The following is an 18,666-nucleotide window of genomic DNA, read 5'->3' as shown; positions in this document are numbered from 1 at the left end:
AACCTTACTTCCTTGTTGGTGGGAATGTAAACTTGTTCAACCACTTTGGAAAGCAGTATGGAGGTTCCTCAAAAGACTTCACATAGATCTCCCCTATGATCCAGCAATCCCACTTTTGGGCATTTACCCAAATGTTTACAACAAGACCACACTAAAGCTACCAGCACAACTATGTTTATTGCAGCATTATTTACCATAGCTAAGATATGGAACCAACCCAGATGCCCCTCAGTAGATGAATGGATCAAGAAAATGTGGTATATATACACAATGGAATTCTATGCCTCCATCAGAAAGAATGACATTTCCCCATTTGTTAGGAAATGGAAAGGCTTGGAAAAAATTATATTAAGTGAAGTAAGCCAGGCCCAAAGAAACATAGGTCCCATGGTTTCCCTTATTTGCAATATCTAGTATAGGTATGAGTCAAGCGGAAAAGGTCAGATAATATGATATTAGGAAAACGAACCCTTAAATATGTATTTTAATGTTTTTGTTTCTTTCATGCATGTGTTTCTAATGCATTTATAAGATTATTTCTTTGTTGCTTTGTATGTCCCTCCCCCACAGTGTAACCCCCACTTTTACTATATTTGATGTCAGTATAACATGTGGAGGAGATGGGGACAAACAAGTCGTTTAAGGATTCAGGTGGACCTGTTGCAACAATGAGAAGTACAAAATGTCATGTCAAAACCAGCTTTACAATGTCGGTGTGGGAGGGGGAGGGGGGTATGATTGGGTGGGGGGAGGGGGGAGGCTGGGAAGGGAGGTGAAGGGTAAACAAAAGAGGAGGCTGCAATGCTTGGTAAGAAATGTATGCATTATCCTGCCCATGTAATTGTAGCCCCTCTGTACAGTATGTTCTCAAATAAAATAATATAAAATTTAAAAAAAAAGAAATTATTTGTAAATTTGTTTTTTTTTTTACTCTTTCAAAACATTTATTTATGTATTGCTACTGTAAAGATTATATACAGAAGGGTTACAGTTACATAGGTCAGGTAAAAAGTACATTTCATTTTTTTTTTTTTTTTTGTCCGTTGTAGGGCTTGAACTCTATGCCTGAGTGCTATCCCTGTGCTCTTCAGTTCAAGGCAAGTATTCTACCACTTAAGCCACAGCACCACTTCCAGTTTTCTGGTAGCTAATTGGAGATAAGAGTTTCAGACTTTCCTGCCTGGGCTGGCTTTGAACCACGATCCTCAGACCTCAGCCTCCTGAGTAGCTAAGATTATAGGCATGAGCCACTGGCACCCAGCTTCCATTTCTTTTTGAACAGTATAAACTCCTTCCCTCATTCTCATCTAGTTTTTCCCTTCCATCCCCACCTACAAGTTGTATAGTTAAGTATCACTGCTACATTTGTTCAATCTCTGTCCCATCCTTTCTGTGCAGTCTTGTTTACCCTCCCCAAAACAGATAAAGTTACAAACAAGACAAAGGTAAAGAAAACAAATACAGCAACACAGAAAAAAAGAAAAATCTTTTGTTTCTATTTCTTGGAGTTTCTCAATAAATGTTATTTTATATGATCATAAGCACATAGCTATTGAACCTTTGTGATATTCTCTTTTAGTGTCACTGTGTGACCATCTAAGAGACCTGTATAATTTATCATGACCCAGTATATTTTGTCTTTTACCATCCAGTGTGTTTACTGGTAAATATGTAGGCATATTTTAGTTACCAAAGTGAGGGAAACCATGCCACCTATGTTTCTTTGTGTGTGGCTTACTTTGCTTAATACATTTTTTTTCTAAGTCATTTCATTTCCTTAAAAATGGTAAAATATCATTCTTTCTGATGGAAGCATAGAATCTCATTATGTATATATGCCACATTTTCTTGATTCATTTATCCAATAAGGGACATCTGGGTTGATTTCATATCTTAGCTCTAGTAAACAATGCTTCAATTAACATGGTTGTCCTGGTAGCTTTAGTGTGGCTTTGTTTGTGGTCTAAACGTGGATAAATGCCCAGGAGTGGAATTACTGGGTCATAGCAAAGCTCTATGATTAGTATTTTGAGGAACAACCATATTGCTTTCCAGAGTGGCTGAACAAGTTTACATTCCTACCAACAGTGTAATAGGGTTCCCTTTTGGCCACATTCCTGCCAGCATCTATTATTGTTAGATTTCTTGATAATGGCCATTCTAACTGGGATGAAGTGGAATCACAATATTGTTTTGATTTGCTTTTTTTTTTTTTAAACAGACAGAGATGTTGAACATTTCTTCATGTGTCTAGTGGCCACTCTTACTTCTGAAAAGTCTTTAAGTCTTTAACATACTTATTAATTGGGTTGCTGTTTCTTGGACGGTTTTTGAGTTTGTTAAATGAGTTTTAAAAGTTAATGCTGCATTACTTCTACAAGGAAGCAGTTGATAGTGCTTCCTCCCTAGAACTTCAGTGCCCAAGAATACTTCTTGGTTCTTCAGACATGTGGTCACAAAGGCCAAATAGGGCATTTTGCCTTAATTTACAGGAAGGACAATCAAAATAAACAAATGTTAACTATTTTCCTCATTTAACTATATACCTTCTGTTTTTGTCTTTGATATGCCAACCTCTTCAATTTTCCCACAACAGAACTATAGAACTTGTCTTTTAAATCACTCTTTTTTAAATTTGGAACAATTAAAATACAGTCAATGTACTAGACAAACAATAACCACTTCAAGATATATACTTTAAAAGAGTTTGAGTCCACATTTAATCAAAAATTTAATGTATACAAATATTAGAACACATGGGGTACCAGATGCTCATGTCAGTAATCCCAGCTACTTGAAAGGCTGAGGTTGGGAGGATGGAGATTTCAGGCTAAGGCATACACGCAAGACCCCTTTCTCAACCAAATGCTGTGCAACACGCAGTGATCATCCCAGCTAAACGGCTGAATAGAAATTGGAAGTTTCAGAACAGTTAGAAGATTCCAATTCAATGAAAAAAAAAAAAACCAAAAAACTAAGTTTAGCAATGTGTACCTGTCATCTGAATTATGAAGAGAAGCCTAAAATAGGTAGTGATCTACCCGTAGTCCAGGCACCAGCCTAAACAAAAAACATGAAATACTTATCTCAAAAAAGTAATGACTGCAAAAAAGGTTAGAGGTATAGCTCAGCACACAGCAACCACCTAGCCAACTTGAAATCCTGAGTTCAAACTCTAATATCACCCTCTCCAAATTATGACATAACATAAAAATATTGCTAAACATGTTGACATAAATTTCATTGAGATTAAAATCTTAAAAGGACAGCATAATTTAAATTTTTAAAGATAAGATCTTATTTTAATAAAGAAGTTAATATCTACATTCCCAATAAAAAAACTCTGAAATTAAAATATAACAAAATTCAAAATTTTTGAAGTCATGACATCCAAGAACTTTTAGACAATGAATGGAAGGAGCATTTTGGACTTCTGATTTTTGGATTGATTAGAGATGCATACCTACAATGGATGCTGTTATACCTAAATAAAGTAATCATGAATAAAAACACAGAAGGAAGACAGAAAAGAAAAAAGAGAAGGCATGCATTAGTAAGCCAACTAGATGTATTTATCTACTCTGCTTAAGGAGCATTTATTTACTAAGCAAGAAAAAAACCAGGAAGACAAAAGATGGAGGAAAAAATGTATCAAAATGCATTGTAAAAGTATCCAATAAAAAGTGAAATCTTATTCAAAAACTGAGCAAAAAGGCTGAGAATGTTGCTTGCCTGCCTAGCAAGTACAAGGTTCTGAGTTCAAACCCAAATGCCATCAAAAAGAATGGGGGGATAAGAAGACTGGTTAAAAAGTTACAAACGGAAACTAAAAACCACATTGAAAGACTAGATTTAGATAATAATTATGTTACTGCTATTATTTTAAATCCCAATTTATTGAGAAAGTCTCACATTAGTCACTTTACATCTCTATCTGCTTTTATTCTTAGTCACCCAAGAAATCTTCATAATTACTAAGACATTTTTTGAATAAAAAAATTTATATAAAAAATTTAACCTTTACATCTTAGGCTATGAAAAAAATCACAAGCATCTTATTAGGATGATTAGCTGATATGGAGTTGCTATTGTGTATTTCTTATTTCATAGCAGCTCTTTAAAAAAATAACTTTGCAACAGATACAGAAAATGTAGGTACACTACAAAACAGAAGTACACAAAATTTCACTACTTAGCCAGGAATTTAATCCTGTAATCATGGCTATCCAGCAGGCTGAGTGTAGAGGATTGTGATTCAAAGTCAACCCAGGTAGAAATGTCCAGGAGAGTCCATCTCCAAAATAACCCATAAAAACTGGGTTGGAGACATGGATTATTTGGTGCCATGCAAGTAAGCAAGAGTGTCAGCAAAATAAACAAGCCAAGTGAGCATGAAGCTGAGATCAAATTGTATTACAGTACAGTCAAAATAGAAAAAGTAAAAAAAAAACTGAGTATACTGAACCACATCTGTAACCACAACTACTCAGAATGCAGAGATCTGTAAGACAGGAATTCAAGTACTGCTCAGGAAAAACAGCAATACCCCATCAGAACCAACAAGCACTCTGTGGTGGTGTATTATTACCATAATGCTACTTATGAAGAAAGTAGAAGTAGAAGAAACTCAGTCCAAAGTTCGCCCCAAAAAACATGCTAAATCCTATCAGTAAAATAAGAAAAGCAAAACAAGACTGAAGGTGTGATTCGAGCGGATGAATGCCTGCCTAACAGGTGTAAGACTTCGAGTTTAGACCCCAGTAACACCAAAAAAAGTGGAATAATTTAAAAAAAAAACAACTTCCTTAATTATACAGTGAAAGCTAGCTAATAAATTGTCAGTTTCAACAAATAAGCTAGGAGAAACCTTACCTTTTTAAAGATACTTAGCTATCAGATCAAAAATCATTCTTAAAATTCTAATGTAAAATGTGTAATTGTAATTTGTAATTATTTTTAAAAAGTCTTACTAGTATAGTGAAGCAACAGCCAAAAGAGACGAAAGGCTAGAAAGCTCTATAGCGGAAAAAAAATTGTAAAGAAATGACTGATACCTAACAGATCTATAACTTTGTTCTCATGTGGTTTTGTTTATACAATCTGTTCATAAGTAAGTGGCCATTGTTAAAGCATTCTCTTAAAAAAGTACTGCAGGGCTGGGAACATGGCCTAGTAGTAGAGTGCTAGCCTAGCATGCATGAAGCTCTGGGTTCGATTCCTCAGAAAAATGCAGGAAGTGGCATTGTGGCTCAAGTGGTACAGTGCTACCCTGAGCTGAAGAGCTCAGGGGCAGAGCCCAGGCCCAGAATTCAAGCCCTAGGACCAACAAATAATTAATTAATTAATTACTGCAGTCTTTCTTACTTTTTAAATTGCTTCCTTTTAAATTACTTACTTGGAAGAACATACCACAATGATTATCAAGCCCTAGATACTTTATTACAGTTTAATAAACAATTCTACACTGAATCAAAAGTAAAATGGTCATTAAGCATAAGAATCTGAACACTTGTATTCTAAGGATTATCATTTTAAATTTCTTAGTTAATTCACCACTTTCTAACAATAAAAGCTGAAACTTATGCTTCACTTTAAAAAATCATATAATTTCAGACTTAACAGCTGAGAAAAATGAAGCATAAAACAATGTATGGTTCATGAATGTCAAAACAGATGACAAGTAGCAAATGGCAAGTATTATTTAAACGTGACTCAAACTTGTTTTGTACACTATGGTATGCTAAGTCTTAGAATTCTTATTTGAAAAATAAAAGGTTGAATAAGTGACTATTGCTTCTGTCTGAAAAACCTCTCATATTGTGCAAGAATTAGAGAAGAATACAATCCAAAAGAGTGGGAAAAACCTATTATTATTTATATTGCTTTACGTTTATGGTACATTGAATTATTTACTATCACAACTACTTTTCTCAATAGACCTACTGATATATGACTTTATTATCTACTAACAAAAGAGAAAGAAATTACCATAAGAACACAGGAGTAACCCATCTCAAGAAAACATAATTTTTCAAGAATTCTAGTTATCTACAGTTATATATGAATTTTCAACATTTTTATTGAATATGGTTACCACATTGTTATAAATTTATCCATTTAATTGGCTGGGATGTAGCTGAGTGGCAAAGTGCTTGCCTTGGAAGCACTGAAAAAATACAACTGAAAAATACCATTGAAAAATACAATTTATACCTGAGCTTCAAAAACATTTCTATCTTATTTAAAAGGCTGTTATTTCGGTTTAGAATATGCAAACACACACACACAGACACACACACACACACGCACACACGCACACACACGCACAGAGTCGCCATCTTACCTCCATCTCCATCATCTGATCCTCGGAAGCTGGGATCTTTTAACATGTCCAGCTCAGCTAACATACGAACATAGAGTGCATTCTGTCTGAAGGAAGGATAAAATCTTTCATCTCGCAGCATCAATTCATATACCTTGTTGAAATAATCAAGATATTAAATAATTAATACAAATGTGGTGATTTTTACTAAAATATCACCAAAGACTTCAGTGAAGTTTTTCTATAACATATCATAGTTACAAGATATCCAGTAATTTTTCAGATTTCTCAGATAGAAGAAGCATTTATTCAACCTTTCATTTTTTCAAATAAGGATGCTGAGACTATAAGCATACTGTAGTATACAAATCAGTTTGAGTCACACTGTTAAAGAGTACTTCCATTTTGCTACTTATCACCTGTTTGACATTCATTAAAATGTCACAACTAATAATTTCTTCTGTTCCTCCAGTAACTAAATTACACTGAAAAGGGCCCCACAATAACACAAGTCACATGATAGTAGGTTAATCTATAATATTCTAGAAGTGCTTTTTTTTTTTTTTTAAACAAACGGTTGGTTTTGGGGCTTGAACTCTGGGCCTGGGCGCTGCTCTTCAGCTCAAGGCAAGTAATCTACCTCTTGAGCCACAGTGTCGCTTCCAATATTCTAGTAGTTTATTCCTGCTAGGGCTGGCTTTGAACTGTGATCCTCAGATCTCAGCCTCCTGAGTAGCTAGGATTACAGGTGCAAGCCACTGGCGCCCAGCTGAGTAGTGTTTTCTTAAAAACAAATGTACATAAATGATCATGGTTCATATTAAAATAAATTTTTAAGGCCAATTTTATATTCACTCCCTCCATTACTCTTAATCCTTCTTCCTTCCATTTTATTTTGAACATTTTTAGTATATTTCATTATGCTATTTTCATAATGAATAGACTTTGATTGTATTTATCCTCACATCACCCTTTCCTATCTTCTTTCCCTATCATGACCTGTACTTCCTCCCTTCCTTTCCTCCTTCACCCATTAAATTTGCAGTTTAATAATGGTATTTGTTCTTTTGGTAATTAATGTTTGGAGCTCTTTATTCTGGATATTACTCATGTATGAAATGAATCAATGGTAGAGATAAGATTTTTCTCCTATTTTATTGGCTTTCTCTTCATCTGGTGATTGTTTCCTTTCATGTGTGTGTGCTGATCCTGAGGTTTGAACTCAAGGCCTGGGCACTGCCCCTTAGCTTTTTTACTCAAGGCTGGCAAGCTAACACTTGAGCCATACCTCTACTTCAGGCTTTCTGGAACTTAGTTGAAGACGAGATTCCTAGAGACTTTCCCATCCAGGCTGGCTATGAACCATGAATCTAAGCTCTCAACCTCTTGAGTAGCTGGGATTATATGCATGAACCACGGGCACCTGGCTTTGGAAACTTTAATGCAAACTTTTGTTCTTATTTCTGAGCTATTAGGAGTCTTATTCAGGAACTTTTTGCCTGGCTATAACTTCAAGTATAACATAAGATCATCAAGTTATAAGCCAGAGTGTCTTCAGTAGATTAAAACAAAGAAAGCTAAAATATGGATTTCTCTCATGAATGGTTAAAGAAATAAACCAAAATACTGGTCCACCTTCTTGGAACCAAGAGGTACACTTACCACAAGTGTACATCTGGCTTTTTATGATGCTTCATTCACTTTTATTTAATTAGTTAAATTAATAAAAACATACACATTCTTAAAAAATACAAAATATCTAATACCTTCCTTTGAATGTCATCAAAGATTTCAGGAGTTGGATCTTCATGATTCAAAGTGTCTGCTAATTTTGCTACTAAATAGTCATCAACAGTAACTCTTGGAGATGCCTAAGGAATACAGAAAACAAGAGAATAATGACCTTTGTAATTTATAAGTATAAACTAATAATGGATAGCAGGGGAATTAATTATACTACTTAAAGTAATTAAGAGATAAAAATCTTTGGTTTATATATACCTGGATATTTAAGAAAGCTAGAATACAGATATGGCTTTCTCTTCACTGTGTACTATGTTAAAGAAGAGTAGAAAACTATGGATTTAAAATCTTCTGGAGCAAATTACAAGTAGGCCATTCTGTTTTTTTTTGTTTGTTTGTTTGTTTTGTTTTTTGGTCCGGTCGTGGGGCCTGAACTCTGGGCCTGGACGCTGTCCCTCAGCTCTTCAGCTCAAGGCTAGTGCTCTACCACTTGAGCCACGGCGCCACTTCCGGTTTTTTCTTTTTTGCTTATGTGGTGCTGAGGAATCGAACCCAGGGCCTCGTGCATGCAAGGCAAGCGCTCTACCACTGAGCCACCTTCCCAGCCCCAAGTAGGCCATTTTGTAAAATGGAGACAATACTACGTATAGTTATTTAAGATCAATGTAAAGGAATAGAAAGAGAATATTTAAGATATATTGATACAATGTCTAATTTTCCTGTCACCTAGGCAAAGCCTGATTTCATTAGGAGGTAAATCATTGTTTAGTACTAAATGTGTATAAAGACTGCAAAGAATAAACCTGATTTATCTATCAAGGGAGAGTACTTATTAGTGACCATTAAAGAGACTAACTTTACCCTATAATTACTTGAATCACCTACGCAACAGCAGGTGCAACTTATTTCAAAATACAGGACACAGAAATACAAAATCTGACCCTCATATGCTTAGAAAATGATCTTTCTCCTAAAAAATTAATATAGAATTATACATGTATAATTTTGATATAAAAAGTAAAACTTTCCCCCAAAAGTATCTATTAATGTATACTCCACTTTTCTATTATACAAATAAAATAGTGACAATAAACAGTGGCAGTTAGTACCAACAGGAATTATTAAATATTCTTATGAAAAGTAACAAGTATCTTCTTTCTTTAACTTTTAGAATACTCTTTATTAGCTAGGAATGTAGCTCACTGGCAGAGTGCTTTATTTAGCATGTACACGAACCTGGATTCAATTCCTTGCATTGTTAAGGTAGGAGGAGCACCACTATTAGACACTGAAGATTTTAGGATATACTATTTTGAATTAATAAAATACAGAAACATAAGACTTTGTGCAAGCTGAATGTATGCACAGCAGGATATTTCTGAATCTTTCTTCACTTTGTTTTTGTGGTCATAAAGATTAAATACAGGGCCTTATGCATACTAGGAAAGCAAACCACATCCCCATGTAGGATGTGGTAGGATAGTTAAATGTAAATTATATTATTTTGTATCCTTTAAGTACAAAAGCATACAATTTAAAAAGTATATATACAGAGAAAGGAGATAGAAAACAAGATATTATATATTTAATTTTTAGAAAATCATGAATTTTCTCTATGTTCCATGAAAATAAAATGTTAATATTTTTGTTTCCTTTTACATTTACAACTTTGTGAACTGCTTACAACCTTTATGACATACTTTTCTTTTGTATTATGCTACAAAATACAGTCAAATGTAAAATTCACCTTGACTTTTAACCCTCTCTCTTGCGCAATTTAACCAACTGTTAAATTTTCTGAATCCTATGTGGCATAAAGTTATATGTATCATCAAAAAGTAATTTTGGTATCAACTGAGATTTTGTCTACTTAAAATAATCTATCTCTAAGTTTCTACTACTAAAAAAAAGTCCACCAAATTTTCAATTCATGATAGTGGCTATGTCTAAAATAACCATTTTTAATCACTTTGGGGCATTAATGATGTCAACATGGTAAATGCCACTTTCTCAGGGAAAACAACTTTAAAACATATGAGACAATTTCAACTTATGAAACCGAAGTTGGCTTCAAAACATACTAAAGTAAACCTAGATCAATCAATTCATCCTTTTTAAACTCCTTTGGTTCTCTTCAAAGATCACCTACCAAAAATTTAGAGAAACACTAACTCAAATTCAATTTACTGTAATTCTTTCCTCCATTCTACTCTCAAAAGTAAGGAGGAGGCTGCAATGCTTGGTAAGAAATGTATGCATTATCCTGCCCATGTAATTGTAACCCCTCTGTACAGTATGTTCTCAAATAAAATAAAATGAAATTTAAAAAAAAGAAGAATATTTTCTATACCAATACAGTGAAAAAAAAAACTATTTTCAAATTAGAGAAGAGCATTCTTCTTGTACTTCTTTTTAAAATACAATCTAACTGCAGAGTTAACAATTTAGCCACAGTGTAGACATTTCTTAAGAGCCCAGGTCCTGTGTTCAAGTTCCAGGACTGGCACACACACCAGAAAAGGTACGGTGTTTTATTTCTAACTTGATAGTGATTTAATATGTGGTTATTCTTAAAACTATGTTTGGGTCTTTAGAAATTTTGCACTTAATCTAAGCCTAATGAGATGATTTCCTTACTAATATGTCTTTCCTGTTATTCAATTGGGTGTCTTCTCTTCTTAATGCTCTAAATTATAGCTGATTATACTTTTCCTCCCTGTAATTCCATTTGCTTTATGTTTCAAGTCAGCTGAAAAGAAATTTAAATCTACCTCACTTCACCCTCTTTGCCAAAGCACTTTTGATATACTCCACTTTTCATTAATGTCAGTCTACTTGGCAACCAAGTAAGGTACTTAGAAGTAGACCCCTTCAAGGTCACTTTCTTTAAAACAACAAATTGCCATGAAAAAGGGGGGAAAGGGGAGGGAAGGAAGAAAGGAAGGAAGGAAGCAAGGAAGGAAGGAAGCAAGGAAGGAAGGAAGGAAGGAAATTTTACACTTGAATAGAATTTAAGAGCTAGATGGCATCAGAACTATATTTGGGTGGGGCACCATGAACACAATTTTAATGTCTTAAATTCAGGACATTTCCAAAGTTTTCACTGCAATAAGACATACTTAATTTGTAAACAATAGCTTACATACTGTCTGATACCTAAAGCAACTAAATAAATACTTGAGTATTTGTTTGGGGGTATGTTTCATAAGGCAAAATATTACCATATGCATTAATGAGCAGTTTTCAAATAAAATTCATGCTGAAAAATTTTAAAATACTGTGCTAGTAAGAAACATGTTACTATAGCACAGCATTAAAAAAAAATTCTACAAAGCTGGGCACAAGTGGCTCATACCTGTAATCCTAACTACTCAGAAGGCTGAGATCTGAGGATTATGGTTCAAAGCCAGCCCAGGCAGAGAAATCCATCCGACTTTCATCTCTAATTAACCAGGAAAAAAAGCCAGAATTGGAGCTGTGGCCCAAGTGGTAATGCTAGCCTTGAGTAAAAAAAGCTCAGGGACAGCACCTAGACCCTGAGGTTCAAGTAAAAGGACTGGCATGCACGTGTGTGTGTCACACACACACACACACACACACACTCAAAATTCTACAATCAGATCTTGGCATAGGGACTAAACCTACAATCATAATTACTTGGATCCTGTTTTGAAGCCAGCCCAAGCACAAGTTTATGGACTCCATCTCAATCAATGATGAGAGTGATGGTGTTCATCTATTATTACGAGGAAAGCAGAATAGCTGGGTGCAGTCAGTGCCTACTTGTCATCCTAGTGATTAAGAAAAACACAAATAGGAGGATTGGAGACCAGGGCTACCCAGGAATAAAGTGAAATTCTATATTGAAAATAATCAACAGAAAGAGGGACTGGTAGAATGGTTTAAGTGGCAGAGTATCTAACTCACAAGCATGAGACACTGAGTTTTAACTTCAGTACCAACAAGTATTTTGGAATTTGGAAGAATTTTCTGTCTATATGGTGAGATTTTTCTCCCTAAGTGACATCTTTGGTTTTGGTATGAGAATCAACCAATCTCATAAAGTAAAATTAAAAGGTTTTCTTGAAAACATTGAGATATTATTCTTCAAGTACTTAGAATTCACCAGTGAAATCATCTGGGAATGATCTTTTACTCTATGAAATGATTTTCAATTGTTGATTCAATTTTTAATTATTATATGAGATTTTCTATTTCCTCTTGGGTCAGTATGGCAATTTTCATTTTCCTAGGCATTTGTACATCTCATCCAAGTTGTTTTATCTTTTGTAATGAAGTTGCTCATGTTTGCTTATATTCTTTTTCATTTCTGTATAGTCATGGGTGATAATTCTTTCACTCACGAGTTTGAGGATCTGTGTCTTCCCCCACTTTTTGATGGTCTATCTACCTAAAGGTTTGCTACACTGTTGTTATTTTCAAAGAATGAACTCTCACTGATTGTAACTAATGTCTTTATAGTTTTTATGTCATTAATTCTTATAGTTTGGGCCCTTCTATTTGCCTGAAGTTTATTTTGCCTTTGAATTTTCCTAGATTTGTAAAGTGAAAAGTTAAAATTGCTGAATTTAGGTATTTCTTCTTTGCATTTCTTAATTGAAAAAAATTGCACAGATTTATGAGGACCATTTCAACTCATGTATATAGTTTTGTTCACAAAGAAGCTAATCACGCCTATCACTTCAAACATTTACCACTACTATGTGAGACAAATACTCAAAATTTCTCCCCATAGTTTCTTTAAAATACATATTATCATTATCCAGTCACCCCACTGTTCAAGGGAACACTAGAACCCATTTCTCCCATCTACCCACAACTTAGATTTTGTTTTTTTTTTTTCTAATTACATTTTAAGCTACAATTGTCCATTGGAGCACTGCATTTGCTTTAGCCCATAAATTTTAATCCAATGTTTTCATTTTTTAATTAAACACTGACTTGTTTTTCAAGGCATCACATTATGTACAATACATATATTTTCAGTTGCCAATTTAAAAACTAAGATGAAAACTTTCTAGTTTTCATGTGATCTTTCTTATTGAAAAAGAAGCTAATTAGAAATAGCATTTAATTTCCAAGTATTTGTAGACTTTAGATTTCGCAGACATTTATTATCTTCCTATAGGATTTTATTCCAATCAAAGGACATACTTTGTATAATTTCAATACTTTCAAGATTTTTAAAAGATAATCTACCATATGTTTTATCTTAGAGAATGCACCATGTATTTTTTTAAAAACTAAAGTAAATTTGGCTGTGAGGTGAAATACTTTACAGTCTTATGTGATCAGGATGATTTTCTATATAAATATACCACCAATTATTGAGAATACTGGATTAAAGGAGCCAAATACTATTTTGAAATTTCTTTTTCCTTTTAATTCTGTAAATTTGTGTTTTATTTATCTAAAAGCTTTGTTGTTAGATGCATGTTTGTTTTATTCTCTTGACTATCTGACACCTCTATCATTTCAAAATGATAAAATAATAATTTTTATCTTAAGTTCGATTTGCCTGACAGTAACATATTCCTTCTAGTTCTCACTCATTTACTTTTGCATGTTTTCTTCTTTTATCCTTTTATTTTCAATTGTTTTCTTTGTGTGTGTGACCAGCAATCTTGACTTCATCATTTCTATTTGCATGACCTAATTTGATTTTCTAAAACACTAGGTACCAGCATGATACATACATAGGATAAAAATCCACAGGAGAGTTTTTCTTAGGATTAAATAAAACTTTGTGAGACAATCATGCATGACAGACTTATAAATATTATACAAAATATTATTAATGATAATGCCAAAGAAGAAAACAATAACCAAATTATAGCCTGACCTTTTCAGATAAGTACTGTTCATAAATTCCAACTGCGGCTGCTCTTAAGAGACCTTTGGTTTGATTGGTTTGATGTTTTCCATCTCTCTGACGACTTGACAAAACCTCTAGCTGCTGCTGGGCTGTAACTCGGTATCCTTCCACTGTCATCCAGAAGAAAAGATGTGCCTGACCTCCAGTCTGCTGCATATAATCTAAGAATTACCCACAACAAAGGAGATATTAATATTACACAACTGGGGGCTCATGAAGCTTCATAATCAATATTAGAGAAGAATTAATTTCAAGAATTTAAGTTATCAATATTTAATTTTTTTATTGTTTTTGAGACCAGCTCACTATGTAGTTAAGAAGGGCCAAAAATTCAAGATAATCCTGTTTCAGAGTGTTGGATTTAGAGACATATTCTATGATACCAGCTGGAAAAAATTTTTGACATATGTGCTGCCCAAGCGAGCACTGGAAAAAAATTTTAAATCTCACATTTAATGAAAAATATTTAGTGAATAAATTCAGTATATAAGACTTCATTAGAACTAGTTCACACTAACATTCAATATTTGTGATAAAATTATTAATCATTAAAAAGATTTAAAAGATTAGCAATTTAACAAATCACACTTATATTTTAAAAAAATAGTGTCTTGTACTCTTCCCCCAGGACCTGCTTCAAACTCTAATCCTCCTATCAACATATCTCTAACAGTTGTGATTACAGATGCACACAATTACACATACACATAGCTTCTCTCCTGTTGTCATGTCAAACATTGACATATTAACAATTCCAAATTCAGTATATTTAAAATATCCAGGAAGACACAGGGATTGAGGAGTACCAGGAATCTAACTCCCCACCTACACAAAGATGGCACTGAAACTGTCTAATATAAACAATCTGAAATTTGGAAGTTTACTGAAAATCTGCAACCTGCAAGGGACAACTTGACAGGTAAAGGTCTGACAAAGTTAAATTTTGGTAGAAATGTAAAATAGTCACTGTGAAAACAACAGTTATTCTTAAAAACTAATAACAAAATTACTATATGATTCAGTAATTCCACTTCTGAGTACCAAACAAAGAGAATTAAAAGTAGAATTTCAAAAAGCTACCTGTATACCTATATTTAGAACAGACTCAAACTATCTAAAATGTGGAAGCAAGTCCAAGATTTCCTTGATAGATGAACGGATAAGCAAAATTTGTGTGTGTTTGTGAGGACAAGGGGGAAATGAAATCACTTCCCATTAAAAAGGAAGGTTATAACATCAACAAAACATGAAGGCAGTTTACTATATAATCACTTTAATATGTACAGTTTCACCTTTACCAGACACAAAAAGTTCTAGAAACATAGTATTTGAAAATTAACAGTGTACTTGACTGTACAATTGCAAAAAAAAAAAGGTCAGAAAATTTTCAATGGTTATATTATTTAAATAAAATTTACCTACCCATAAAAAATTGTAGTGCAACATTGTCTACAAGAATGCTATCCAAGGGGACTGTGCAAAGTTTTCCAAAGTTTGCTGCTAGTTTCACAGTATTGATTTCCTACAGATAAAAGTAAAACGAGATTAATGTTTTATTCAGGGTGAGGAATTTTGTGTGCTCAATCATTTGTTTTTCCCAATAAAATACGCTGGTTAGTAAGTTTATTTTAAGAGGTATTTAGCAAATAGATACCAAAATGATAAACATTAATTTCTTCCAATAAAAAATAAATCTAATCCCATTTGTCCAACCATTCTTTGATTTGTTGTTTTTCTGGGTCTCTATTAAGAAAAAGGACACAGCTAGCAAGATCAATACAAAGCCCACGGATTGGGAGAAGATCTTCACTAGCCATATAATGGATAAGGGTCTCATATGTAAAATATACCTAGAACTCAAAAAATTAAAACCCCCAACAACAAATCCTTAAAGAAACAACTGCCCGATTTACAAATGGGCTAAAGACTTAAAGAGAAACTTCTCTGAAGAGGAAAGAAGGATGATCAATAGACACATGAACAAATGGTCAACCTCCCTAGCCATACAAGAAATGCAAATCAAAACAACATTAAGATATCACCTCACCACAGTTAGAATGGCTATAATCAAGAACTCTAATAACAGATGCTGGAGGGGATGTGAACAGAAAGGAACCTTACTTCATTGTTGGTGGGAGTGTAAACTTGTTCAACCACTTTGGAAAGTAGTATGGAGGTTCCTCAAAAGACTCCACATAGAGCTCCTCTATGACCCAGCAATCCCACTTTTGGGCATTTACCCAAATGATCACAAACAAGACCATACTAAAGCTACCAGCACAACTATGTTTATTGCAGCATTTTTTACCATAGCTAAAATATAGAACCAACCCAGATGCCCCTCAGTAGATGAATGGATCAAAATATAGTATATATACACAATGGAATTCTATGCCTCCATCAGAAAGAATGGCATTGCCCCATTTGTTAGGAAATGGAAAGACTTGGAAAAAATTATATTAAGTGAAGTAAGCCAGGACTAAAGAAACATAGGTCCCATGGTTTCCCTTATTTGCAATAACTAGTATATGTCTGAAACAAGCAGAAAAGTTCAGATAAGTTAATGTTAGGGAAATGAATGTTCTTCCTATTGTTTCTAACATATTTATAAGATATTTCTTTGTTGCTTTGTATGTCCCTCCCCCACGGTATAACCCCTGTTTTCAATGTATTTGATGTTGATATAATTTGTGGAGGGGAAGTGGACCCATTGCAACGGTGAGATGTACAAGTCGTTATGTCGAAAAACAAACTTTACAACTTTGAAACAAAGGAGAAGGCAACAATGCTTGACAAGAAAGGTACTCATTATCTTGCCCATGTAATTGTAACCCCTCTGTACAGTATTTTCACAATAAAAATAAATCTAGATCACTGTAGTTTCATATATTCTCTATCTCTACATATTCCAAATGAAAATAAACACTCCCAAAAATAGAGGGTGTAAGAGAACATCTGAAAAGTTTAATATATGCAGAGTAAACTGTAATATTTTCAACTTTTGGCAAAACTCTGTACTGTATTTCAAAGTGTAATTTTGCTTCAAACACAGTAGATTCTCTGTGATTATAAAAAACTGTATTTGTTGTTGTTGTTGTTATTGGCCATGGGGCTTGAACTCTGGGCTTGGACGCTGTCCCTGAGCTCTTTATCTCAAGGCAAGTGCTCTACTGCTTGAGCCACAGTGCCACTTCTGGTTTTCTGGTGGTTTATTGGAGATAATAGTTTCATGGACTTTCCTGCCTGGGCTTTGAACCGTGATCCTCAGATCTCAGCCTCCTCAGTAGCTATGAGTACAGCCATGAGCCACTGGCGCCTGGCTGAAACTGTATTTCTTTTAAACTATGTAAACAGAGAAATAACTTTTATGTATGTGTGTGACATATATACCACTTTTCAAAGTAACACGACAGGGAGAACATGACTCCAAACAGCATTTCCCGTCCAGCACTGTAATTACATTTCACATATCACCTCATTCAGGTGGTACAGATATACTATAAGACATTACCAATCTCATTTAATAAGTAAGTAAATAAATGTGAGAAAGCTTGCCTGACGTCACAAAGGTGATCAACAGGAGTATATGTTTTCAAATTTTGCTGCCTTTCCATTAAAACCCATGTTTTTGCAAACTATATTTTACTAGTTGCTATCCCCAAATCCCTCAATCTCAAATTTCTATTTTAAAAAAGGTTAGGTACATGTAATATAAATTGGACAAGTTGTCTTAGTCAGGGACCAATACAAATTAAGCGTAAGTGGTATATTAATAAAGAAGATGGGGGAAATTTGAAAAAAAAAGATAAAGCAATAGATAAATCTCTTAGTCATTAGATTTCCTTCATAAAAGTATTAAGTAATAACAGACTTAAATCAGTGCCAGAACCTGATTTATACTAAATGAGTTTCACTTCTTCAAATGCTACATTTATGTCCTGTCCAGCAACTGCTTCACAGATAAAGCTTAGGCAAGAGTCTTCACTGCAGCCTTATTTGTAATAGGAAGGATAAAAGGTCTTCTCAGATTTCAAGTTAAATAACATACCTATAAATTTCAATTTAAACCCTCTTCAAGTATGGTTTACTTTTTATGATTTTAATGAACTCTACCCTGTGAAACCCAGAATTACAAGAGACCTCTAACTTGCTTTGACAAACATTTATCACTACAAGCGTATAACAGACAACTTTCTCTCAAGCCTATTGTGGAGTGCTACATTGGGTATTATTCCATCTATTTATTTTTTTGCCGTACATACTTTAGTCACCCTTTACAAAACATCATTAATTCAAAAGTACCTAATACTTACTTTTCCTGACTGCAATCTCTGTATTCTTGAATCACATACCTTCTTTACAAATAATAAACTATTTATTTGATTTTTGATCATGTTGATATCTAAAAACAAACAAATTGATTATGAGCTAGAAAGTGGTAGTATTTGTAAAAAAGCCACACATTTACTGAATTTAACAAAATAATCAGAAAATTTTTAATCCAAAAATTAAAGAAATAATCTGAAACTATATTGTAAGATTATTTAAACCATAAAAACTTAAAAGTTAATTGTGCTCTCCCTAGAGAGAACAATGATGACTGTTTTAGATTCACTCAGAAAACAATGTTTTTGGCTCTAAACATATTAGCATAATAATAACAGTTAAGAAGAAAACAACTGATAGCTTAAAATGGCATTTAGGT

The 18,666-nt window shown here is 33.8% G+C and overlaps 1 protein-coding gene across 2 annotated transcripts in view; it reads right to left on the bottom strand.

The window, feature by feature from the left end:
- Nucleotides 1-18,666, bottom strand: part of Snx13 (sorting nexin 13) — a 125,705-nt gene that overhangs the window by 45,302 nt on the left and 61,737 nt on the right. For both annotated transcript variants that reach the window (XM_069996143.1, XM_069996144.1), the window contains exons 11-15: nucleotides 18,275-18,363; nucleotides 15,384-15,483; nucleotides 13,929-14,122; nucleotides 8,089-8,193; nucleotides 6,344-6,476 (exon numbers count right to left, since the gene is read on the bottom strand). In XM_069996143.1, the coding sequence (XP_069852244.1) occupies nucleotides 6,344-6,476; nucleotides 8,089-8,193; nucleotides 13,929-14,122; nucleotides 15,384-15,483; nucleotides 18,275-18,363 (621 nt within the window). The remainder of the gene's footprint in view (nucleotides 1-6,343; nucleotides 6,477-8,088; nucleotides 8,194-13,928; nucleotides 14,123-15,383; nucleotides 15,484-18,274; nucleotides 18,364-18,666) is intronic.

This window comes from Dipodomys merriami, unplaced genomic scaffold (genome assembly GCF_024711535.1).
Source record: "Dipodomys merriami isolate MVZ:Mamm:240054 unplaced genomic scaffold, mDipMer1.0.p SCAF_5, whole genome shotgun sequence".
In the NCBI taxonomy this organism is placed as follows: Eukaryota; Metazoa; Chordata; class Mammalia; order Rodentia; family Heteromyidae; genus Dipodomys; species Dipodomys merriami.
The sequence above is the reverse complement of the archived record's forward strand: the minus strand, read 5'-3'. Positions and strand labels throughout refer to the sequence as shown.